Source organism: Fistularia commersonii, chromosome 9 (assembly GCF_037954325.1).
Source record: "Fistularia commersonii isolate RoL2024-O1a breed Wild chromosome 9, RoL_Fcom_v1.0, whole genome shotgun sequence".
Classification (NCBI taxonomy): Eukaryota; Metazoa; Chordata; class Actinopteri; order Syngnathiformes; family Fistulariidae; genus Fistularia; species Fistularia commersonii.
Window position 1 is genome coordinate 6,897,446 of NC_141292.1, and position 24,879 is coordinate 6,922,324.

The following is a 24,879-nucleotide window of genomic DNA, read 5'->3' on the forward strand; positions in this document are numbered from 1 at the left end:
GCTATGGGGTGTACTTTATACTACTGAGGTTATTGCCATATAACAATAATTTAATTAAGTGCAATTTCTTCAGTTTATTTCTGACATGGAAGAATCGGCCATAAAAAAACATCATGTTCAAATACGAGGGTTGTTTATGGTTCCAGAGCACCAAACACCAGAAGTCAGTTATGTATTTCGTAGTCATATAATCCGATCTCAAGACATATTTCTCAGACACTTGGGAAAAGAGAGGACGAGCGCTGCCGTCTGATCACCATCTTATGTTGGGTTGGATCAGGTGGTGGAGAAACACTGCTGGACAAAACAGCTGAACAAAAAAAATCACAATTCAGGTGTCCTGAGATTATTTAATGGAGGACCATCTCAGCAGGGTCTTCTGGACAAATCACTCCTTTATTCCGGTGTTGGTCGAGAATTTGAATCCCAATAGTCGATTCATTGCCTCCGTTAGAGAAGCAGCTTCCCACAACTAGAGTCAACTGGGTTACATCCCCTAAGAGGTATTCAGAGCATGTCCAGTTGACCCAGATCACAATGGAGGGATTAAATATCTGTCTGGTCTGAGAATGCCTTGGAGTTCCCCAGAAAGAACTCGAGTCCATCACTATAGTGAGCGACGGCTGGGACAACCTACTCAATCTTCAGCCAGGAGGACAAAGAAGAAAGTATAAATGTGAAGTTCTTACATCTCTGTTGTTCGGATCATCGCATTTGCTGACAAATAGTATCATAGCAATGATTAATGATAACTGCTCAATTTTGTGAAGATATTTCAGTTCCCATCCACAAGATTTCAGTTCTAACTGACTATAGGTCGTTTCAGGTATTAAAGCCCTAGGAAGAGAATGGAAAAAAACAATCTCATTAAACAGATGATGAAATATATTTAACGAAATGGTTCTATCCTTGCAAAAAGTAACTTTTGCAAGGCTGTTTGTTCGGACCAAAATATAATACCAAAACCACTTCTACATGCTATGTAGAATGCTACATGCTATAAAAAGTGCTGTTGTGGAGTCAAAAGTGCAATACCTGCAACATAAGAGAAAAAAAAGAGTATTTTACTGTACTTATTGTTTCATGTACTGTGTGTATATCCGTATCCCCAACTAAGCAGAGGCATGGACTCGTGTTACAAGACCTGGACTCCTGAACAGACTTGAGACAAGGCCTCCCAGTTTGTATAAATTGGGAATTTTCTTGGGATTGAATTAACATGATTGAATGATGCAATTTGATGTCAGAGGTAATTTGAATTTAAGCCACTGGACTTGCCTAACTAGGAAATATTCATTGTTTTGCAACCAGACCAAGCCTGTATTTTGCCAGTAGTTGCATTGTGTCGGTCAGTATGAGCGCCACAGGACACTTCTCTGAAAGTCAAACCACCCGAGATAGATTGTCATAGCAGGAGAAAAAAAAAATTAATATAGCCATCTACTTGTAATACTTTAGATCCATCTCTAAGCAGTTACTGTAAAATCCAATCACCAAAAATATATAACAAATAGAAAAAGGGGTTTTCTTGTAACACTGGAAGTCAGTGGGGACGATATTCAAAAACCGGTGCCTTAATTTTAAAGGGTACTTCCTTCCCTTTCAAACCCTGGGGCCAACAATTTTTGCGTGCGTACGTGTCTCCTGTTTCAGGAAAAACACAGCATCACGGAGTTGGGCGGTCGTTATCGTTTGAGAAAAGTAGGAGGAGAAATCTGGGAATTACAAATACTTTGCGCCTTTCTGTGCGTCGTCAGACTTGGAGAAAAACGCCGTTGTCTCAGAAGCGGCGCTGCGATGACCAAATAAATAAATAAATATTATTATTATTGCTATTATTATTATTATTATTATTATTATTGTTTTTGTTGTTGTTTGCACTTGAGTGCGAATCATTGGAAGGCAGTCATGATAAGAAACGAGGTTTTCTCCTGCTTTGTCTTCTACGGTGTGCTGCTGGTTCTGAAAATGTATGTTATAGCTATAATAACGGGACAAGTCAGGCTGCGTAAGAAGGTGAGTGAATCCTGATGTCATTGAAAGATACGTCGTCTGTCTGGAAAGTTTTCTTCTTTTTTTTTTTTTGATTTTTATTGATTTATTTAATTTTGTTATTTTATCTCCTGGAAGGCTTTTGCAAACCCCGAAGACTCACTGAGACACGGAGGCTTGCAGTATCACAGAGAGGATCCCTACGTGGAAAGATGTAGGAGGTAAGAGAGCAAGTCTGAAACTTGTCCATTAACATAATGGAAAAATAAAATGATTAAAATATTCTACCGGGTTAAAGGAGTACGCGTGTCATACATGCTGAACCTAAAGACATTAATTTTATTATGAAAGTTTACAAATGCAACGATCATATCATTAGTATCATTAGAATTATAAGTTTGTTTCATCCAAATTTAATTTAGTTAATTTTGGTGTACTTAACTATGTTTGGATATCTGGATGGTATTCAGATGCAAGTCCTTTTGATTTTTGTTTTTCACTTTTAAGTTCAATATTAGTGTAAAGGAATCATCTTGTAGATTGCAACACATTATATACATAAAATGAAACAAATTGAAAATTGTTAAGAGTCCCAAGAAGAGTGTAGATCTTCATATATGTGAACATAGAAAATGAGAATGAATGTCACTCATTAGTCACATGTAATTAGTTGAGAATTGAAGAAGCCTTTTGGATGAGAAGATAATCCTTGCAAAAGCTACTGCTTGCCCTGGATTTCTCCTGGAATTTCCTGGCAGGAGAATGCTGTAATTGAATATTGGAAAAGGAAATTAAATCAGCAAATATTTACCTAAGGCAAAGATACAACTGTAGCCCTAAATATTCTAAGAAACTACAGAAAAAACAATCAGCAAGAAATTAGACAGCAGATGCCAGCAATGCGTTTCATCTTTTGTGTTGAATATCTGGCACATGATCTTCCTAAACCTGATATTGTGATATAGATTGTTACTGGTCTTTGAGGAAACTAAAGCTAAATCTTGAACCTAATGAGTTATTAAAACTCAGGAATCCTTCGCATTGTTATTTGGATGATAAGGCACAGCATTAGATGTGCTTTATTCATAAGTGACTTTTCCTTGTTTATAGGGCACATTTGAATGACATGGAGAACATCTACGCTTTCCTCTTCCTGGGTGCCATCTACTGCATGATAGGACCATCTTCAGCCGTGGCCCGCATTCACTTCCTGGTCTTTTTCCTGGCTCGTGTGCTGCACAGCGTGGCTTACCTGTTTGCCCTGAAAGCACCTACCCGTTCTCTGGCCTACATTGTTGCACAGATACCTTGTTTTTCCATGGCGCTACAGATTCTAATGGCAGTTGTGGCTTACGCTTGATGAAGATGATGAAGTGGACTTACTGGAGGGTCATATGTAACTTGTGTCATGTAAAACAAGGTCCCTTAGAAGTGTCCTAAAGGTCAAGGATTGTGCAATACAAGGTTTTATGTTATACCAGTACAGATGTTGAGACATAACGAGGATTTCAATGAATGTGACAATTGTTTCCAGTTGACATCATGCAGTGTGCTTGTGTTTTTCAAATGTAAATGAAGGATACTGCCAGTTCTGTGTTTCTTGCAAACACCTGATGTAGTTTTTTTCTTTTTTTAAGAAACACTTTTGGACTGTTAGTTGTTTCAGTAGGAATATTTTGCAGCAGCATATTTTGATACCTCTCCCTTGTTATGTTGACTCACAACATGGACCACCACTGCAGAAGCATCTGTGTCTGCATCTGTTTTCTTAATCCGTCAACTGTGTTAATATTGCTTTGTGTACCAAATTCACCAATAGCATAATGGTTTTGCCATGCGGACTGTTGTGAACAATGATCCTTTTACATTTTTTTACATATTTTTTTTTGCGTATTTTAACCTAATGGTTACTTTTTAACGTCATTTTATAGTCTCATTTTTCATTACATTAACCATTAGTCAAATTACTGTTGGCATTACTCAAAAAATAATCAAACTTTCATACTTTCAATATTCTTTTAAAAAGAAGTGATAGGAAAATAAGTAAAAATCTTTTTTTTGGGATCAACATGAATTTCATGCATCATTTCAGACAAACACATTTGAACTGGGAACCCTGTTTTAAAAGGCATTTGGAAGAAAAAAAAGAAGGAAAAAAGAACAAAAGATTAAACTATTTCGAATAGTTTCTCTACCATCTGTGAATTTTTTATAAAATATATATATTTGTAAAGCATATATTATTTATCGATGACTCTTAAGACAAAGTAATGTAGGAAATAAATCAGATCACATATTTAACTGTGTTCCCTCAGTCATTAAATCGTCCTGCGATACAAAGCTCACAGTTGACTTTGCCTGCCTGTGCGTTCTAGGGTTGAGAAGACAGGGCCCCACTTTGTGTGCTTATGTGTGTGTGCATGAGACAGACACAGAAAAAAGAAATGATCCAGAAGTCCTCGGCAAAGCGCCAACATTCCTCCATCTATTATGTAAGCTCATTGGCTCTGGCCACTGTTGTATTCTGTGGACCTGAGATGGGATCCAGTCCTGCTTTTGCACTGAACATGAATTCAGTTGCCAATGCTTAGCTTTGGTAGGAATTAAATACTGTTTCAACATGTCTCCCTTGATCACAGATTTTGCGCAAAATCAAAAACCCCCTCGTGAAAAAATCTGCAACTCATCCAAAACTCTGTAGATGTGTATGAATCAATGTTTTTTTTTTCCCCAAACACAGACAAATCTGAGGAAAAATGTCTGAACAGCTTGTTTTTCTTAGTCAATACTGTGTGTCGGTACCATGATTCTGCGGTAAATGTTAACGAAAGTATTCACACATACATATACTTGCATAAAAGTTAAAACAAATACATCGGGAAAACACACACAAATGCTTTCTAGCATACATTATGTTTACAATGCTTAACATGCTTGTTCTGTAATAGAAGAGAAAAAAGATTTATATGTTAAAATATGTATGAGGACTTTTTTTTCCATCAGATGTACATTTCTGCATAGGTACATGTACCTATGCACAGTAGCATAGATTAAAAAAACAACAAATATGTAGACTGTTTTAGGTGTAAAAGTGAGCTGGTCGCATTTGCTACCCACTTATGGGTGGTAACACAGCCAGCATCGTCTGATATTAATCATTATTGCTCACACTTATAACCTCTAACATTACTACATCTAACCTATCTACTGTTCAGTATACAAGAAATGCTTTGTCAATAAAGTCAATATTTAAATGTGTTTTCCTGTGTCACTGTGGGAAAATAGTGTGGAAAGACATACAATTTGTTTTAAGTTGTGTTAACAAATTGAGTGTTAAGATCAAAGCTGTGTTTACAGTTCTACAAACAATTTGTTAGTTAGTATAAAGACGTGTGAGACAGTGTAGCACTCTCACGTTAATGCATTGGCAACAATAGTGAATAGTATCAGAAATTATGCTTTGAGGAGTACTTGTGTTTAAGCATTCAGAAAACCTGTAATTACAATAAGTTCCCCTTTCGCTGTTGCTCTTTTGGGCCCCCTCAGGCAATTTGTGGATTTCTCAACCCATCTTGCCTCAGTTATACAATGTTCACTCTGATAATTGATTTTTTTCTTTTTAAAGAAATGTTTCAACACTGATATAATTGGTTCCCTTGCATGGATTGTGTTTTCCAAAAGAAACATGAGAGTTTTGGCTTAAAATTCTGAATCTCCTCAAGAGTAAAGAACTCTGTCTAATGTTTGGCAAAAGTTGTGCTGTTAGTATTGCTAAGTGAACATAAATGTAAGAAAGGTCTTAAGTTTATGCATACTATTTCAAATGATGAGTTTCACCTTGGATTACAAGATGGGTCACACAAAATTTTCCAAAAAAGGTTTTCCACCCATGCGGCATGGGCTTACAGTCATTTCCAGTAACTTTCCTACCAGCGATGACTAAAGGACAGCGAAATCCCCCCTCCCTTTTTTAAACACATAAAACAATCAAGATAAATTTGGGAGGACAATCAGCTTTGAATGAAATGTCACTGTCAAAACATGATCTGAAACAATTCTGAGCAGGGGTGTGTCAACACAATAACCTCAAATGTGTGTCAATGTGTTCCAACCTGCCCACCTTAAGGGTAAGAGTTACAACCCTCTTAGATACACACAAACACACCAAGTTGATTTGAGGATTGCAATACAGATAGAAATAGAAAATTGTGGCAGTATAATTTCATACAAAAGCTGTGTTTCGTTCAATGTCTCTATCAGTGGCTACTGATATGCTTCTGGAATGTTGTCATTGCAGCAGCCACTCTCTCTGGCTCCTGCAATAAAGGAAACTGCAGGGGAAAAGGCATCAAACACTAAGCCAGCACCTTATCATACAGTATTAAATCTTAAATGTGTTATTTTCCTTATATAGTCACTGTGGAGTTTCATTTCCCATCCCTGTCTTAAACTACATCTATCAATAAGAGAGCATAGATGGTAATAAAATGTTGAAAACGAAACAAAAACAAAAGATACATTTAACAGTATTAAAAGTTCATACTGGTTAAGTTGGCTCATTGACTATCCTATTGACCACAGATTTGAGTATTAACTCCTGCACAGTTTCATGAAACTTTGCCATTGAGCACTCTTTGAATGAAATCATTCACAAGTGTTTATAGACAAACATTTTTTTTTTAAATGACTGGAGATGAGCTTGAATATTATCCAAAATGCCAAAATGGCAAAGAATTCATTGTTTTTTAAAATGAGCTTGAAACTACATGAAAATAAGTAAAATCTATGCTAATCTTTAGAGAATCAGTAAAATTAACCACAAATAAGATATTAAGAGACCTTCAGTCTAGTCAGCTCAGGTTGCTGTGGATATTTTGAAGTTTTCAATACGTCCTCTGCAGAACATAAGAAGAGTTTGAAAATAAAAAAAATCCACAACTAGGCATACATTTAAAATGTCATAAATATTTATTACATGTCATTGAACGTAATTGACTACTTTCACAGCAGTGGTCTACAGCACTTGTTTAAAAGGACTGCTCAAATAATAATAATAATTAATAATAATAATAATATAGTTCAGTTTCATTTGAGGCCACATTTGATACACAAACATTTACAAGTAGTACTTGGCATTAAAAACAATGGCGATACAATATTTTAAGACACTTGGTGTTTTTTTTGTAAATTTTCTTTCATTTTGATATCACAGAGAGGTTTCAGCAACAGTCTAAACAGTAAATATGAATTCAAATACAAAAAACAAACAAACAAAACTAAAAAGAAAAACTCAATCAAACGAAAATTCAAAGGGGAGGTAGAAAGAAGGACTAACAGAAATTCAGGAGAAAGGAACAGCTTAACTCGAAGAAGCAGTGATACAAACTGTAACTGCCATCATCATCATCATCTTCATCACCCCTCCCAAGTCACTCGCACTTGATCACAGTAATAAACAGCAAAGTAGAGAACCTTTGTAAAAAACATCCCCCGCCCCATTTTAGTCTTCCCTTTTTGTTTTCTGAGTTGTGTTATAGTTCTGAAGAGGTTCACACTGAGACAGGCAAGAGATTGGAGGATAGAAGAGGAGGAAGAGGCTCATGCAAGATATAAAGGCTGCTGTGTAACAGAACCACCACATGGCGGCACTGTCATATCCACGTCGGCATAGTCAAAACCAGTGTCCAGATATGCCATTATTATGACCCGCTTACTTTTCCCCTTTTCCATTGGGGTATTTTTGTTGCTATCTGGTCATTCTATCTAAGGTTTGCTAGACAGTGACCACTTCGGAAATGCCACATCTGCTCACTTGACATCTGAAAAGTTTTTCTAATGCTCAGTTTAAACTTGTTTATCCAGGAAATTGGTATTAAGAAAGCTTCTCTCACCACGTTGAAAAACATTGTATTTCGAGGGAGTCTTATTTCTTGTGTTCTTAAAGCAATTGACTCCCTTGCTGACGAATTTGTAATAATTATTGTTTGGATGATTTCAGAATTTTACTTCTTCCATTTGTACTAATTTCCCCTTACTCAGAAAAAGAGATTGATTATTTCAATTATAGAGCTAGTTTTTGAGTGAGTTCATGAGGATATCCTTCATGCGGATCTTAAAATTTCAGTTCTATGGCAACTTTATCACCGCCGTTCTGCCATCATGTATGACAGGGTTACACTCATCTGTGGTTGTGGTTTGCTATACTGGGATGTTCGTTATAATCATACAGTCATCCTGTTTTCCAAAGAGGCTTTTTGACAGAGAGGACGGAGATTGTAGAAAAGGAAAGTCATGCAGATTTCGTGACAGCTCACCCTTTCGAGTATGAGTGTGTGTGTGTGTGTGTGTGTGGCCGCGAGAGCCTCCTGTAGATCAATTCAGTCTAACTGAGCGCAGACACCACAATATGGTGGCTGTTATGAGGTGTAGTTCAGTGGTGGATGCTGGGAAATGGCACTTGTGGGAAACTGCCTCCAGCCCAGTCTACCTGTGTACTGTGAATAAGGGGATTAATATGTGCAGAGAGAATAAATCATTATACTTTTACTAAATATGGGAATAAAATGAACTTTTATATTATATCTATAAATATGCATCACAGGCATACTGTCACTGTGTATGCATCTGGGTGTATAAACAGATGTACACATACATATGCATTTCATACAACATTTGAAAGTTGACTCGAAATAATCACGTAATATACAACACTTATTAAGCTCTAGTTACTTTGAGGGCTTTTGAATGCAGATTTACATTCAGTTTGTGGTTTGAGATCAAACCTTTCAATATTATCATAAGGTGGTTGCAGCATTCTGAATAAACCATTGCGCCTCACGCAACCCCATTGCTTCTTTTGGTTATCTGCAGCGGGGCAACACCAACACCCAACACAAGGCGGTTCAGGGACTGCTCACGAAACAAACGCACAGACACATCATCTACCTCCAACTGCAGCCATCTTGTCTGATGAACGGAGAGACCAAAGATACATGGATAAATAAAAACAATAGACAGAAATCAACACTTCAAAAGTAAACTGATAATAGTGACAGTACAGGAGTGGTTGGACGGAGACATGCGTGATGGGATTGTCTTCACTTCAGGTCTAGGACATCCTCCTCGAAGGAAGTAGGGAGAGCAAAGGCGCTAGCGAGTGGAGGGCTCTCTGCACGCAACATCACCTTCTCTGGCTCTGCCTCCGAACCGGACGAACAATGGATGTTCAGTTCAGTCTCAATGGACTCAGAGTCCAACCTGTAGTGCAAAGAAACAAATGGTAAACTTTTGTTGCTGTTCAATATCCAACAGTACGTCTGTGTTTGTCACCTGTCGCTGTTTGTCGATGTTAATGCTCGCGCTTTGGGCTCGTCTTCGGTGTTCTTCTTGCTCATTCTCCTCTGCTTGACAGTTCCACTGTCAGATTTCCCGCTCGGCTCCTCTGTCAAGCCTTTATAAGTGTTAGGTAGGTGAAAACGCACTGTGGTTAATGGAACAGTTTATTGTTCTTGCAGAGGCTTTCGGTGTCGGTTTTACTGGCAGATACATGAACTTTGGACAGGACCAGGTTGGCTGTTGCCCCTTTTTCCATTGGCTGCACTTACTGTAGCTGAACCACTGAGCTCATTGAACTCGGGACACTGACAAAGCACCTTTCGTTTTATTGACAACATTGAAGAGTACAAGTGAGTAAATCCTACCTGTTCAACAATCCTTGTTTACATGTTGCTGGGAAGAAAAAGGATAAGTGTCTATCCTGGACTGCTGACTCCTATTTTTACAACTGTTTCCCATCATTGAGAAGACTTTTTTTTTGGCATTCTTTTTTCCTTATTCCAATATGACTCAACTCACAGAAAGGGTCATTCTTACATGCCTTACACTCCTCCGCATACTCAGTGGTCCACAAGCATGGAGACTACAACCCAAGGAGGCGCAGAAGACTGCCAACACATTCCTGTTGCTATTGCCAATATTAACTTATGTTCCACTCTATCCTGTGGGCTGCATGTTTTTGTTTTTATATGACTACTGCATACTTTTATTGAGCAAACTCTCTGTAGTAACAGAGCTTCAGCTAGTCAGGGGGACTGCTGTTTCACCGGACCACTTGTTTTACTTAAATTTGATTTTATTGGTTATTTGAAGTGCTCATATTCATTGTGAGTTTTACATGGGGCCCTTTCAGTTGTCCCCTATTTGCTCGCCAGTTCAGGTGATCGTCCAATCAGCTCAAAGGAACCACTGGTAATTTATGTTTTAGATTTACGACACATTTCCCGTGATCCTTTAAAGTGACATGATGATTGTATGTTGAATTTGTGCAACCTTTTGAGAGATGTTTGATAATTTGTTGATGTTTTGTTGTTGCCATAGCAACCACTTAATATGAGCTAAACTAGTTGTTTGTGTTGTGGGTGGGGCAACACTGGAAATATTAGTAGCTGTGCTGTGGGACAACTGTGAGTGTGAATTTATGTTTCTGTTTAACTGGATTGTTTGTTGATTTGTATCCATAACCATCTTTGTTTTGGAAGTCTCTTTTCAGATATTGGCATGGTAACAGGTTACTACTGCCCTTTTGCTTCTGCATTGAGGCAACCACTGTGGTGTTGCAGTCTCCATTGAGATTGGCAGACAGGAAAGGCTTACAGAAGGAATTAGGCATTAACTTTAGGGCTCCTGGAGGACCTCTGTTCAGAGGGGGTTAGAGTTATTCTCTCCCACATGCTTGGTTGTGATACAGTCACAGTGGGAAGAGACTTTGCATAATTTGTTTCTGCAAAGGTGATTTTAAAGGCAAGGCTTGTAGGTCTTCGGCACACGCACACACACACACACACACACACACACACACACACACACACACACACACACACATATATATATATAAAACTACAGTAATATTGAGCTGTTTGTTCCTAGGACAAAACAATTAATTATGTTGTAACAAAGTACTTCATTTAAACTTATTTTAAAACACTGTGCTTTTTTTAAGCAGAGTTTTGTTTATAAACTGCTTGAATGGAAACAATTTGCCAGAACCATTACCTTCCCCAAACACACAGGCACATAACTGTTCATCCAAATGTGTATTATGTCTTTGTTTGACAATGACCACCTGTTTCAACTCCTAATAATATCGGAATATGTTCTATTTTGCTTGACATTGGTTCAGTCGTCAAAAGTATTAAAGTGGGCCCCTTTAGTTCTAACAAAAAAGAATGGATACATATAAATTTAACATTTCCTTTTCCTTTTTTTTTTTTTTGACTGTTCAGATTCAGTGAATGAAAAACTCTGTGGGTGTTAAGAAATCTGTTGCAAAAAAATAAAAAAGAAGGGAAAAACCCTGACTAACCGCCAACTATATTTTGAAAATACTGGTTGCACAACACATGGACAAAAGGTATAAGGGTGGCATCTGTTGCCTCATCTAATTCTCAGCAAGCCTGTGAATGAACATATGGTTCATAGGTTTAATCCACCACTTTAACTTTAATACAATAATACTAATAAAAGATAATATTAATCGTGTAAGATTTACCCAGCAGCTCCTTCCGCGTGCGGCTGGCAATCTCTTTGATCTCCATTCGAGACAGTGAAAGCGAATGTGTGGCAGAGATGAGGGGCACTGAGGGAACCATGGAGGGCACCGGCGTTGTCAGCACCTTGTTCACCAGAGGGGACTTGAGAGGTCTTTCGATGCTGCGACCAACCAGGTTGCACAGAGGGATCTTGAAGATGTGCTTACATGTGGCTTCACCTGTGAAGAGGAAACACCAAGACGGCAAGAAGGATAGGACAAAGACAGAGTGGGGAGGGGGGTGTGTGTGAAGACATGTAGTAAAAAATATTTATGGGGTGACAGGAACACAAGGAAGTAACTTGGAGACATGAATGGTTTCTGCATGCTTTCAGTCATCAGCTACAAATATGCAGATTTCTTTAAAACATAGCAAATATGTAGAGACTTTCCACAGACCATATGCCAGTTTTAAGACTTTTCAAACACTGCAGCTTGCTAAATCAGTGGTGACGTCATTCATTGAGCAAATAATCTATTGCTTTTGGAAAGATGTTTATCCAAGTTATAACAATAGAGCTATATAACAAAGGCATACGAACAGTTTGCTTGTTAAACACGGAGACATTTTTAAGAGGCAAACACTTATGAAAAATGTTACGCTTACTGTCACAGACAGAAATGACTAAACCATGAATACACAGGGTGCTGATCTAGCTTTTGCACTGAAGGAATGAGCAAGTGCGGCGGAATATTGGGTATGCGCAAATCTTCAAAAGAAGAGAATAGTGGAAGGCATGATAAAGGCCTACATGAGCTACATAAGTTTTGAGGGCACCATGGATTTAGCATTTAAAGGATTTAGTGTTGAAATCATGCAGGCATGTGTGGCCAAAGCTCAACTGGAGGAAGGGGGTTGTCAGTAAACAAACATTTGCAGTGCATTTCCTCAGACAAGTCTGGTGATTTGATTCCAATTGTTTTTATGTCCAGATGATCATTAAAAGTGCAATTACATTTCGCTCCTATTCATTCAGAGAGAAAACCCTGCCCTAAACGTCTGCCCATTGCAAGATGACTCCAAAGTGCTGGGATGTGCCTAGTGGGAATTTGGACATCTAGCCAAATCCAGAAGTAAAATTAGCTTACCAACTCGTCTTGAAGCAAAGTGATATAGTTCTGCAGTGCAGGCAAAAAGTAAGATAACATCATCCTTAAGCTGATCCTTTATTAGTCCCGCAATAGAGAAAATGTAGAGGTAAAGTCAGGACGCAGATGCTTTCAAATCTCTTTATGTGGGAATCAGCAGAGTACTGCAATGTTGTAATATAATTGAAAGTGCACAGAAAAACAAGGGCAGAGGGGAATGGAAACATGTTTTATCATGAGATTTTTTTTATTTTTATTTTGATTTAATGTTTATGATTGATGACTGATTGCTAAAGCATTTTTGGACGCCGAGCATTTGAGGAAGCAATAGATACAGTTACTTAAGTTCATATTCCACCAATGCCTTCTGTCTCTCTTTATGTATGTATATATAAATGTTTACGTATGTACTGAAAATACAGTTTATGTTCCTGTATTTTACCAAAGCCTTGCTATACAGTACTATGGGTTCTGCTGTAACCAAATATGATCATAGAAATACCAAACTCAGTGAGAGCATGCTCCACAAAGAACTTATGAGCTACAACTGTAGTAGTGCAGCCATTTAAATAGAATGTCTATTCAAAGAAGTCAAACGCTTTAAGTGAGATACATTAAACACATGTTAGGAGGGTTGACACGATCTGTGCGCAAAGCTGCAATGCTCCATTAATCCATCAGAGAGCAGTGTTGCAGTGCAGCAGCCACTCTGCACCAGTGAGACAAGCCGGCACTAACAGGGATGAGACTCAATCAATGTGGAGGCTATGCTCCACAAAGACCAGTGTCTCATTGAAAATGTCAGCAGGTGAAAGGTGAGTAAAGAACCTCAGAGAAAAAAAAAACAGATGGCCACTGCTGATGCCTGATCAGTACACTGTGTTAGTGCTGTTACAGACCCCTCTGTCCTTTACCTGCGCAGCCAAAACAGAGGAGTAAACCAAAACTGAAAAAAAGCATGCAGTTATTTGAACGAAATAACCATGCATCTCTGAACCAGGGGAAGTGTCACAATCCATCACACTGGTGCATGAAAATATAAATATCAGGGGTAAATTGTAGCTCTAATTGAAGTCTCTGGAGCAGAGACCTGAATTACTGCAGGTGTTTTGCATTACAGCCAGTGCAGCCCCATCAGTAACAGCATCTTGTTCACATTACTGATGCGATTACATCACATGAAACCCTCCCCGAGGAGCAGATACAGCAGGCACACAGGCAGTTAGAGGATGGGATTTTTGTCAGCACCCCCTCCCCCCCGCCTCACCCTTAGATTGTGGCTGTTTGGACTACCACTTTGGATCGAAGAGAGGGCTGACAAAAGTCTCCATGGCGACAGTGCAATCTGTAAATCATGCTGCGGCAGACGTGTCTTCTCCTTCCCTCTTTCCCTTTCTCCCCCCTTCCTTTTCCTCCCGACCTCCTGCTTGTACACAACCCCTCCTTTCCTTTTTGCACTCATGCATACCTTCCGTACATCTCTTGTAATTTCTAGACCTGCCGTCTTCATCGACGTTATCTCCCCTGCCTCACTCTTTACTCCGCATATCACCTTCCTCCCCCACTCTCATTCTCTCATGTTTTAATTAGTTAAGGCAGAAGGGGGATGGGGAAGACATAATGTTCACTTAACATTCTACCAACGTTCAAGTCAACATGCCGCCTTGGAGCAGACAGGGTGATACACTCTGGGAGCACGTGCACATTAGTGGGGTAACATTATGAGCGAATTCATGAACTGAAGGCAAGTTGTGGGAGAATCCTGCAGTACCTTCGGCATCCTTAGACATGTACAGGGAAAGCTTGGTACCATAGGGGATCCGTATAGAATCTGAACCAGGGACGAAGAAGAGGGTTATACAAACTGAACACACACACACACAGTACATATATACATTCAGGGGACACAGAGGGTGGTTTTAGGCTTTACGGGAAAATTCAATGACAAGATGAACCAGCCTAAATTCATGGAGCCTGTCATCAGCTAATTGCCGCAGCAACAGCCAAGCCATCCTTCCTGGTTACCTTCATGGGACTTGTAAATAATAGAGTCAAAAAGACCGTCTGGGTGGTGCAGTAAGTGATATGTATTTTTCTCATGCCTTGTCCTTCACTGAAGACATCAAAATTACATGGATGCATGGTGAGGATGACGTTACCTCATAAAAAAAGTCAGATTATACAGAGGGGTTGGCATTGCAATCATCCATCAGTCTGCTGTCCCCCACAGAATGTCATAACTGTACGTCATTAACAACCATGCATCACGAATATGCCAAAGTTAAGACAGTTGTATCAATCCGGGAGAGGTTAGTCATCTGAAGATGGAACATTGAATGGTTGACTATACAAAGAAATATGAAGGAGAGTCAAAGTGGGCTGGAGGATGGAAGGAAAGACTGCATATTGATCCTCAATATCATTCCTGAAATAACTTGGTGCCCCTGAGGACACTTATTGTCCCTTGAATTGCAGTGGGAGGTATCTGAGTCATTAGTCAGTTCTTTTTTTCTTTTTTCTCATTTGTGTTTCATAACTACTCAAAGAATCATCAAAAATGATTTTGCTCTTTTGGCTCTTTAACGAAAAGCACTGCATTTAACAAAAAAACAAAACAAAACGGTTGACATGAATGTTTTAGAATTAATTCCTGCTATTGAAGCAATAACTGTAGTTTCGGTTTAAAATATGTTGTGAAAATGTTGATAACTATTTTAGGGTTCGGTTCAGCACAAAAAACATGACAACTGGCACAATAGCACTGATATAACCGGAGCCCATTTGGCTTGAAGATTAAACATTTGCGACAAAATAGTTTCCCGACGAAGGAAACTGGAATGTGCACGACAAAGTTCATCACTTTTAATATTTGGCTGCCTTTGTTTTGTTGTGAATGTCATTTCATTAATGCACAGATGTCTAGTAATGCCGTTGATTGTTTTGAGATATGATGTGCTCTGCAGTAATCATCACAAGTCTCTGCTTCTACTTATTTTATAAACCACAATGCTTAAATTATTCTTGCCTCTCAGCCATGTGTATTCCTTCTTTCAAAACAAGCAGAAGGTACACAAATGTACTCGCCTTGGCTACAACCAACAAAATAACAAAAAATGTTGTTGTAATTTTGGTTAAAAAAAGCAACAGGTTTAGGGTAAATGTTAAGTCCAAACTACTGTTTAGCATTAATTCATCAACATTGTTTCATATATTTCATGGTATTTAGAGATGAAAAGTTAAATATAAATAATTTTAGAACAAATTGTGCAGAGCAAAACATTTTCATAGGATCATTGATAACCGAACCAAATAAAATTGGGTGGGAGTACCTGAAATTTACTGATATTCACTGATATCATGCTGATATGCAGTGCTATATAACAATGTATTTAATGTATTTATTTGCTGTTTTGCTTTGTTCATTAGATAGAGACAACATTGATTACAAATACGAGGAGAAAATGAAAAATATATACAGTAGCAAAGAACATTATTCTGTCATGTAAAATATTCAATGACCTAAAACTAAAAGTCTTCCTAAGTTACAGCATAACCTCCATTTAGCTGAACAGCAATTTATCACATATTTGTGTAACATGATAGAAATCAAACAAAGGATTCATTCCAATATTTTTTTTTACTTGGAAATTCATCTCACACATTTGAAATTATACAACAAATGAAGTGAGTAATGTCAAAACACACAGTGACTGCAAATTAAATTATTAGGTGTCTAAAATGCCTGACAAATCTACTTATAATTCTAATGCCAGTAGAATTAGTAGAGAAGAATTTTAAAGCCATTAATTTGTCAATGAGAAACAAAAGACGCTAAGAGAAGGAGACCTAGATTATGAGCGGCCTCCAGCAATACACTGCACTCCGTTGAATGCATTTGATGAAAGATGGTCGGTCAACAGCAAAAGAGAGAATGAAATGAAGGGAGGGACTTGAGAGGGAGTTTTCCCAATAAAATATACAGCATATACATCATTAAACATGGGGCACTACCTTTGACCTTTGTCAAAGGTTCAACGCACCTCCACGCTGAAACAAGATGCAATAAATGGCCTCGGAGCTTTGTGCTAACACAGCAGCACCCAAAGTCACACAGGTCTTTGGGCAACACTGACATTTTAAGAACCATTAATATCAAGGTAGTAATGTCAACATCCTCTGGTATTTTGCAGTGTGGGGCTTACCGTCACCGAGCGGAGAGGGGAACACGGGCATTTCGTAGCCAGTGGGTGTTTGCGGGGAACTCTGGGAACTGGTGTCTCTCGAGCTGCAGTTAGACGCTGAGCTCACCGGAGCCAATGAAACAAAATAGATGTCTGACTGTAAGTGGCAAAACAAAAAAGATAAAAACTTAGGATGCAGACTGAGGACAAGTAAAGATGTGGGGACGGAAAATACATTAAGATCAAAGCAGGTGAACCAAAGAATAAATGTATAATAACAGAGACGGATAGAAGAATGGATAAGTATAATTCAAGGTGCATGGTGGTCTATTGTAATTATCTATGTGTATGAATTATGAGTGTATTATCGCTTTGTAGTTATGCAAATTGCCAGTCGTATTTCTCACTGGGGTAATTAAGATTGACTTAAGTAAGAGAGCTGAGGGAGCTACCTCTACAACCGAGTGGGCCCTATTAACACAGGCTTGACTACTGCCATAGCACTAACGAAACACACACACACACACACGTATATATATGTTAAAACGAATCAAACTTTAACAGACAGTACATGGAAGATGAGCATACTGACCCTTGAAGAGGCTAACTGCAGCTCTGGGACTACGGCTGTGTACACAAGATTGCCGTTGACAACCAGCCGAATCTCAATGGAGTCCGTTGTGAAGGCCAGGATATAAGGAAATGCACAAACTGCAAAACAAAGCATGAAAGCAAAGAATCGATGGGAGGGATTACACAGGAGAACAACATGACAGAATCAAGATTTTTGATCGTTTTGTCGGCTGACAAGCTCAGCCCTGTATGGAGGAGGATCTCGTCAAACATGATTTTTTTATGCTATCTTAATCTATCTAAATGCAGAAAGGAGACCCCTGGTGTCTGAGCCCTCCTCTGAGGGACTTTCAATTATGCTTCTCCATTTTAAAATTTTTAACAAGATCAGATGCAAGTTACTGCTGAATAAAAGACAAATTTCATGCCGACATTGACCGCTGTAAGTAAAGGGCAAGAGAAGATTCGTAAGGCCAGGATGATAGATATACTGTACAAGGCAAAGTAACAATATTTTGTTGCAGATTTTTGCAATAAAATAGCTTTATAGTGATCTTGAGACAATATTTAAGACGAAAACAAGAGTTACAACCATGTATATAGCAAGTTAAGAAAAAAAATAATAAAATAAATATATATATATACACACACACACACACACACACACACACACACACACACACACACACACACACACATATATGTATGCATATACACAAACATAAAACAATAGTCTGGTTTTAGTTGCAAATAATTTTTGAATTTGAATTGACAAGTTACAGAACCCCTCTCTTGCTCAGAAACTTTTTTTCTATATTGAGCTATACTTTTCATGGATAGAAAAGTTAAAAATAGATAAAAATCTACATAAGAGTTTTATCCACTTTAGGAGATGAAAACAGAAATGACATTTCTCTTGAATATAAATGTACTCATTTCGCCAACTGTTTTGACAGTACTAACAGAACAATGTGCAATGAGTTAGCGGTTGTTTTGGTTTGGACAAGTAGCATACTGGTTTATCAGAGCTTCTTTTTTTCCTGGAAAGCTGGATGTTGGGTCACTCAGAGGGATGATTCTGAACCAGAACACACAAAGTCATGAACCGTGGCTCTTTCAAAGAGAACTGAGATTGCTGTCTACATTGCTTTGGGAGCAATATATTTTATATTACAAATAGTAATTGGTTGACTGGGATATGCAAGTGTACCTTTTCAGACTGGTTTTCTGTTTATTGTACTATGTTTATTTTATCACTCTTCATGTGTTGTTTCAGTATTTTTATATCCCCCGATGTTACGACCTGAGTCATTATACTGTTTTAGTATCAACTGTTTGCATTAAAGACTCAACAGGGCTACACGTTTCCATGGAGACAGCAAGCTATGGTGAGGGCAGCAGCTTGGGGCAGGGTGGGGCCTGAACAGTTGCCGTGGTAACCTACCAATAGCGTTTGGCATCTGGTTCCAGCTGAAGTGGAAATCAGATGTGTTGGACTGGATCATCGGTGTGGACCCATTAAAAGGACAAACTTTCTTATAGTAACAAACATCTACAAGAGACAGAAATAGAATTAATGACTGAATAAAATGTACTTTGCCTGTTCACAAGAAAGAACTCCATTGTAATTCCATTTACTTGGAGATCGCACTGTCTAGCAACAGAAAAAAAACAGGCACACGTGAGACAGATAGCTGCATTTTCAACATCCATCAGTAGCTTTTTATACTCCGTTAAAGTCTGTTTTCTTTATCCACAAAAGCCCAAACGTGACTGTTAAGAGACCGAGGCTCTAATCCAATCAAATTTGAGGCATTCGAAGACTTACAGTTGTAACAAAGCAGCAGACCCGCCTCCCCGTCTTCATACACATCTATGGCTGCTACAAAATTTACCTGCAAGCAAAGAGAGGAGTCCTACTCTGGGAAATTGTTCAATATAATGCTGTGTTAGCTGAGGATATTTTTGTAATCCTATGGGTGGACAATTTCTATGCAAATCAGTTTGATGATATTAAACACATGACAAATGCAGATACTGGACAAGAACAAAATACAGCAGGTTAAAAGTCAGGCACATTGTACTGGAGAAGAGGGAAACATCTGCAGTTGATTTATCTTCACATCCTGGGAATCAGTCTGAGAAAGCTTTGGAAAAATGGATCTTAATTTCTTCAAGTGTGAAGAAAAAAGTGTTTTGAAATTCTTTTTTGGAATGAACTACCTCTTTGAGTGGTCCTATATTCTGAAGGGTTTTCCAAAGCCTGGGCTCAATATAAAAGAAAGACTTTTTAACATATTCGAAGACGGTATTTTCATACATCAGCTTTACATATGTTTCATGCTTCATTAGAAAAGCTATTCATCCTCAAGATTTCTGATTTATTTCACTTCCCAAGCTGGCAGCTGTGAGTGACATTTTGATTCAGCGGACCAGCCTGCAAATCTTGACACAAAGTGACAAACTGGGCTACTGGGCTGCAAACTGGAAGTCTTTAGTCCACTCCTTTTTCAACAAATATACCACAAAAGACAAATGGAAAAATGAAAATCTAAAGAAAAAGGACACAAGGGCATACATGCATGAGCCTCACCCTGTTGGCGTCTACATGATGTAGGCGGTAGGCATCTCCAGTGCTCTCATTGATCAAGTCAAACTGATGTTTGTAGGCTACACAAATCATATTGTCATTTTCCCCTGTTGGTCCATCTACCAGTGCCATCACCACCGGCGGGTCGCATAGACAGATCTCCTGAAGGGAAGACAGCGACACGTTTGGTTATAATGTTATATTATAATGAAGTATTGAACTGTTAAAACTTGTGATCCTTTGGCTCCAACCTAGTAAGGCACAGAATCTACAGACAGCGCTCTAAGTTGTTTAAGATGTGAAGACATGGCCAGAAGTTGCATTTAGTATTCTAAGTTGTGCCTCCATGAATTGCACATTTGACAGCAAAGATGCTCTGTCAGATAAAAATTTGGAGACTTTGGGGGGCTAAGTTAGCAATTTGAGGTATTCTTCAACAAAACACCAATATATTTTTTTTCTTTTGGCTTGGCAGACTGCATCATTCTGCCGTCTGGGAAAACCATCGCTACAAAGGGTTGTATTTAGTCTGCAAACATTTTACCAGTAACACGGCGTCATACTGCCTATGCTTTTATCACTTATTCTTTAAAAAAAAAAAAAACATATGTGCATATCTAAATGCCCAAATGATATATTTTGTAGTAATTTGCTTCCCTCACATTCCATCCCTTAAAGGGTAGTAGTTTTAACATCACCTGTCTGCAGTTTAATGTTAAGGGACCATTGCAGTGCAATTACACACAGAAATAACATGAAAAAACCCTCAAAATGATTCACTTACTAACTGACTTGACCAGTCAGATATTAGTTTTGCTTCATCCAGTCATTGTTGAATTTGAAATAAATAGTGGTCATACTTTTTTGTTATTTGAGTAGCAGTCTTTACTTAACTTAGTAAAGAACATAGGGAGCAGGTTCCATGTGTCAGTTTAAAGTGAAAGGCAAATCCAACTCATCTAATGTATCTCACTCAGCAATCATTAATTCAACCAGAGATTAATTTCAGTAGCTGTTCATTCATTAGTGTGTTGTACCCGTATGTACTGAAACTCCTCCACCGGTGAATCTGCTCCTGTGGCAAAGGCACTGAAGCCTTCAAAACGCTTCCTGGTGATGAGGAGGAGTTTGTTCCTGATGGCTGCTACTATCCTCAGCTCTGAGCTGTGGTGGGTGTTGATAGAGTATAAGTGACAGCCTAGAACGAGGAGTGGATGGGGCGGGGGCAGAGATAGAGTTCATTCAAAATGTGCTGTGCTGTAGGTGATTTTCTCTGGCACTGTCCCACAGATCGATGTAGGGCAGCTGGCAGGAAACCAGCAGCCTGTCAAATACGTTCAACTTCCGAAAAGACACGATCAATCCTGATCCTCTCAAGTATGATTAACAGTGAATTACAAAACTTGTTACAATTAGTTACCGCTTGTTACACTGGCAATATATTTTACATGTTGCATCAAAAAATTACCTTCATTTTTAATTTTCTAAGAACATTTGATTGTTAACCATAAGACAAAGATTTTATATTTTACAATATGACCCTGTGATCGACTGGTAGACTGGCCCAGGCTGTAAGCTGGTGAAAGAATGAATGACTGTGTAGAGGTGATATGAAAAGAATGAATTTCAGCATAGTGAGTGGCCTGTTTTATGCAGTAGAAATATGTATTGATCTCAACTTACCTATGGAATTTGATGCCAGGAATGCAACACAAAAAATTGTGTTTTCATCCGTTTTCATTAGTTTAATGCCAGAATCCTGCAGTACCCTATATTAACTGCAGCATAGCACCGAAGTGTTGCTGTGCACTAATAGGCTGCTCCAAATGCTTTCAAATTTCCCTTTTTTTGTGAAAATCAAAGCAAAATAATCTGTTTTCTGCAACTTCTGACTCCCATCTATGACTTTTAATCCCCAGATTCAGAAGCCAAAAATGATTCCTAAAAGTATGAGCTGAACAAAGAGAAGTTTGTGTTACTGTGTTCTGATGTCATAGGATAATTAAAAATAACTTCCTATTTCAAGGAACAAATTGATCTGAATTTAAATCGGCTTGAATCAAACAAGTATATTTTGAATACATTATTGTGGTGTGGTTTGGAGAGGGCGCATATTGTTTTTGGAGTACCTTTAGTTTTCTCCAGTTTATTCTCCCTGCTGTCGCACTTGCTCCTGACAAGCTGCCTTTCCTCCAGGCCTTTCTTGAGCATGCTGAGTCTGAACACATAGAGCCGCGCGTCTTTCCCTGGAAACAAAACAAGAGGCGCTTCTGTTAAGCATGGTTACTCTTAATTTGCTTTTTTTTTAGCATCCTCCCACAGCCAGACAACGGTGTTGTGCTGCGGGAGGATTTACTCGAAGGCTTCTTAAGGCTTTGCTCTCTCAGAAGCATCATCAAAGGCCACACACAGCAGCGACAAACAGTTGCACCACCATCACCATCAAAACAGAGTTAACACCTTTTGTCTATATTAAGGGAAGCTCATCTTCTGGAGTGTAACTGCATGCATGTATGTTTGGTAGCAGACATAAACTTGTATATACAATGTGTTCGGTTTATTCAAGCATGTACCATTTATATGTTGTTTTTCTTTATATATGTCAGTCCTTTATAGTCCCAGTTTAATTTTACAGTCAGTCTGATCCCTCAGGGTGGACACACACACACACACACACACACACACACACACACACACACACACACACACACACACACACACACACACACACACACACACACACACACACACACACACACACACACACACACACACACACACACACAAAGCCAAGATCAGGGATTGGTTCGCGATAGGTCAGATTCCTTACACCACAGCTAGAGATCAATGAGCGCACTGGACCAGTGCTGGTAGAGAGGGTAAATATGTACTCATCCACAGAGAGAGAGAGATGGCGTAGATGATATAATGGAGAATAATGACGACTTGGCTGGACTTTAAAGACTGGTCTTGTGCAAATGATGATGGGATGACAAAGGATGGTGTCAGAAAACGGGACCTGTATTGTGGGGGTTGTTAAGCAGCTTCTTCCTTCTCATTAAGGCTTACATTACCTTTGTCGGCCCTGGTGATAAGCAGGTCCTGAGGCTCGAGAATGTGCATCTGCTTCACCACCATGGTTTTGTCAAACACCTGTACTGGGGCCAAAGCCTGCGTCTCTGAAACAGATGACATTGCAGAACACTTACAGAAAATGCCAAGTCTGACAAATAGACAAAATGTGAGTAAAAAAAAAACAACAGATAAAAAAAAAAAAAAAAAGCCAGAAAAGGATCGATCCCATGGTGCTCACCAGTGTTGGACAAAGCTGGATCAGGGCCTGTAATATGGACAACATCATTATCGTCATCATCACGTTAGCTGTCGACCTTGACATTCTGCTGAGTGCAGTATTGAACAGATATGGATGGGTGGCTTTATTTTAGAGGACACAGGGAAACATTGATTGGGATGACCTCACCATCCAGCAGCATGACCCCCGCTGTGTCGGTGGCAACCAGCAGAGATTGACCCCAGGAGTCAGCGCACACAATCTCGTGGGGGAATGTGCTGCAGTATGACTGGGACTCCCAGGGCTGCAGTGATCGTGCAGATAATGAGGGAAAGAAAGAAAAAAATGAATTATCAGTTTTCTTTCTTAGGATACAACAGCGATACAAACAAAAGGAAGATTGTTCTAAATATCAAAAAGCACAATCTTCAATACATACTTACTACTGACTGGGCTCTTAATTTGGTAGAAAAACAAAACTCTCAGAAATATCTAAAAGATAAGATAGTAGATTTGAAAAAATAAGCTATAATACTTCTCTGTGGAACTGAATTTTCTTTTTTTGTCCTATCTTTCCAGCAACACAATTTTAGAAATAGGTAAAATCTAAGCAGGTAGATCACAATAACTCTGAAAATACAACTGTGGAAATAATGGAAAATAAGTCATTAACTCTTTTCATTTTGTGATTAAATTTGTTGTGTTAGTTCCTAGAGGTTTGTATGTGTGTGTGTATCTCTCTCTATATATATATACACACACAGTGTATATATAAGTAAATGTCATATGAAATTTCCCATATATCAGAAGTTTAAGAAAGAATAATGAAAGACTTAAAATATTACATGGATACAAATGTTAATGATAATATAAAAATCTAGGCTTTTACAAAAATGCTCTAATACTTTTGAACATTATAACAAGCATGGCATGCTTGTGGTTATGTTGAAAGCCTGTTATTCCCTCTCTCAAAGACAACCTCACCTCCTTTCTGCACAGGCCGGTGGTAACAAGGCTTGTGGGGGCATCTCCTCTTACAATGGTCTTCAGCTTCAGAGCCTAAGAAAGCACAAAGTAACAAACATTATTACATATTAATCACCATTTGCTGGGGTCCAGCATGCCTCATTTTTATTGTAATTTTAATCGCTGTTATACAGCGACCTTACCTCAAAGATACTCTATATCATAAGATAAAGCTATACATTGTGTGGATGAAAGTATTACATCATTTTGAAATCAATGGAAAATGAAATGTGCAGCGTAGTAGAGAACCCAGCTCTCTGGTTCATTACCATGACATGGAGTGGCCCAATTACAATCCCACTTCACTACCAAGTATAACTCCAGATCAAGTCACACTTGTAGTGGAACTAAATTCTACATATGGCATGTGAAGAAAAAGTGTCGCTGATGGCATTTTTTTCGGTCATGTTCTACAAAGAAAGTATCAATTTGTATTCATCAAAGTGGCTTTAAATATACTACATCACACAATGAAAACACTCGTACGATATTACTGACTGGATCACATTCCTAAACAACATTTAACGGCTTAGTCCAATATATTTCCTAG

The 24,879-nt window shown here is 38.6% G+C and overlaps 2 protein-coding genes across 10 annotated transcripts in view; one reads left to right on the forward strand and one right to left on the reverse strand.

The window, feature by feature from the left end:
• Positions 1 to 1,554: 1,554 nt before the first annotated feature.
• ptges (prostaglandin E synthase) lies at positions 1,555 to 5,248 on the forward strand. The gene is made up of 3 exons (XM_086152204.1): positions 1,555 to 2,016; positions 2,131 to 2,213; positions 3,103 to 5,248. Exons 1-3 carry the CDS (start codon positions 1,909 to 1,911, stop codon positions 3,350 to 3,352), a joined length of 441 nt encoding a protein of 146 aa, XP_086008330.1. The 5' UTR covers positions 1,555 to 1,908; the 3' UTR covers positions 3,353 to 5,248.
• A 1,670-nt stretch (positions 5,249 to 6,918) lies between these two features.
• Positions 6,919 to 24,879, reverse strand: part of garnl3 (GTPase activating Rap/RanGAP domain like 3) — a 71,947-nt gene continuing 53,986 nt past the window's right edge. For 7 of the 9 annotated variants that reach the window (XM_086152207.1, XM_086152210.1, XM_086152208.1 and 4 more), the window contains 15 exons: positions 24,288 to 24,362; positions 23,493 to 23,607; positions 23,325 to 23,351; positions 23,086 to 23,190; positions 22,141 to 22,257; positions 21,049 to 21,209; positions 20,015 to 20,173; positions 19,250 to 19,316; positions 18,866 to 18,973; positions 17,441 to 17,559; positions 16,870 to 17,005; positions 14,439 to 14,498; positions 11,540 to 11,758; positions 9,322 to 9,442; positions 6,919 to 9,249 (listed from right to left, as the gene is read on the reverse strand). In XM_086152207.1, the coding sequence (XP_086008333.1) occupies positions 9,090 to 9,249; positions 9,322 to 9,442; positions 11,540 to 11,758; positions 14,439 to 14,498; positions 16,870 to 17,005; positions 17,441 to 17,559; positions 18,866 to 18,973; positions 19,250 to 19,316; positions 20,015 to 20,173; positions 21,049 to 21,209; positions 22,141 to 22,257; positions 23,086 to 23,190; positions 23,325 to 23,351; positions 23,493 to 23,607; positions 24,288 to 24,362 (1,749 nt within the window). In that variant the 3' untranslated portion in view covers positions 6,919 to 9,089. The remainder of the gene's footprint in view (positions 9,250 to 9,321; positions 9,443 to 11,539; positions 11,759 to 14,438; positions 14,499 to 16,869; positions 17,006 to 17,440; positions 17,560 to 18,865; positions 18,974 to 19,249; positions 19,317 to 20,014; positions 20,174 to 21,048; positions 21,210 to 22,140; positions 22,258 to 23,085; positions 23,191 to 23,324; positions 23,352 to 23,492; positions 23,608 to 24,287; positions 24,363 to 24,879) is intronic. The other 2 variants (XM_086152214.1, XM_086152212.1) reach the window with 1 other exon arrangement.

What these genes read in the sequence shown, in the direction of transcription:
- ptges (XM_086152204.1), top strand. Translation starts at nt 1,909, where the DNA reads ATGATAAGAAACGAGGTTTTCTCCTGCTTTGTCTTCTACGGTGTGCTG. An exon ending in AAGTCAGGCTGCGTAAGAAG is followed by an intron (nt 2,017 to 2,130) that starts GTGAGTGAATCC and finishes ATCTCCTGGAAG; the next exon opens with GCTTTTGCAAACCCCGAAGA. An exon ending in TACGTGGAAAGATGTAGGAG is followed by an intron (nt 2,214 to 3,102) that starts GTAAGAGAGCAA and finishes CCTTGTTTATAG; the next exon opens with GGCACATTTGAATGACATGG.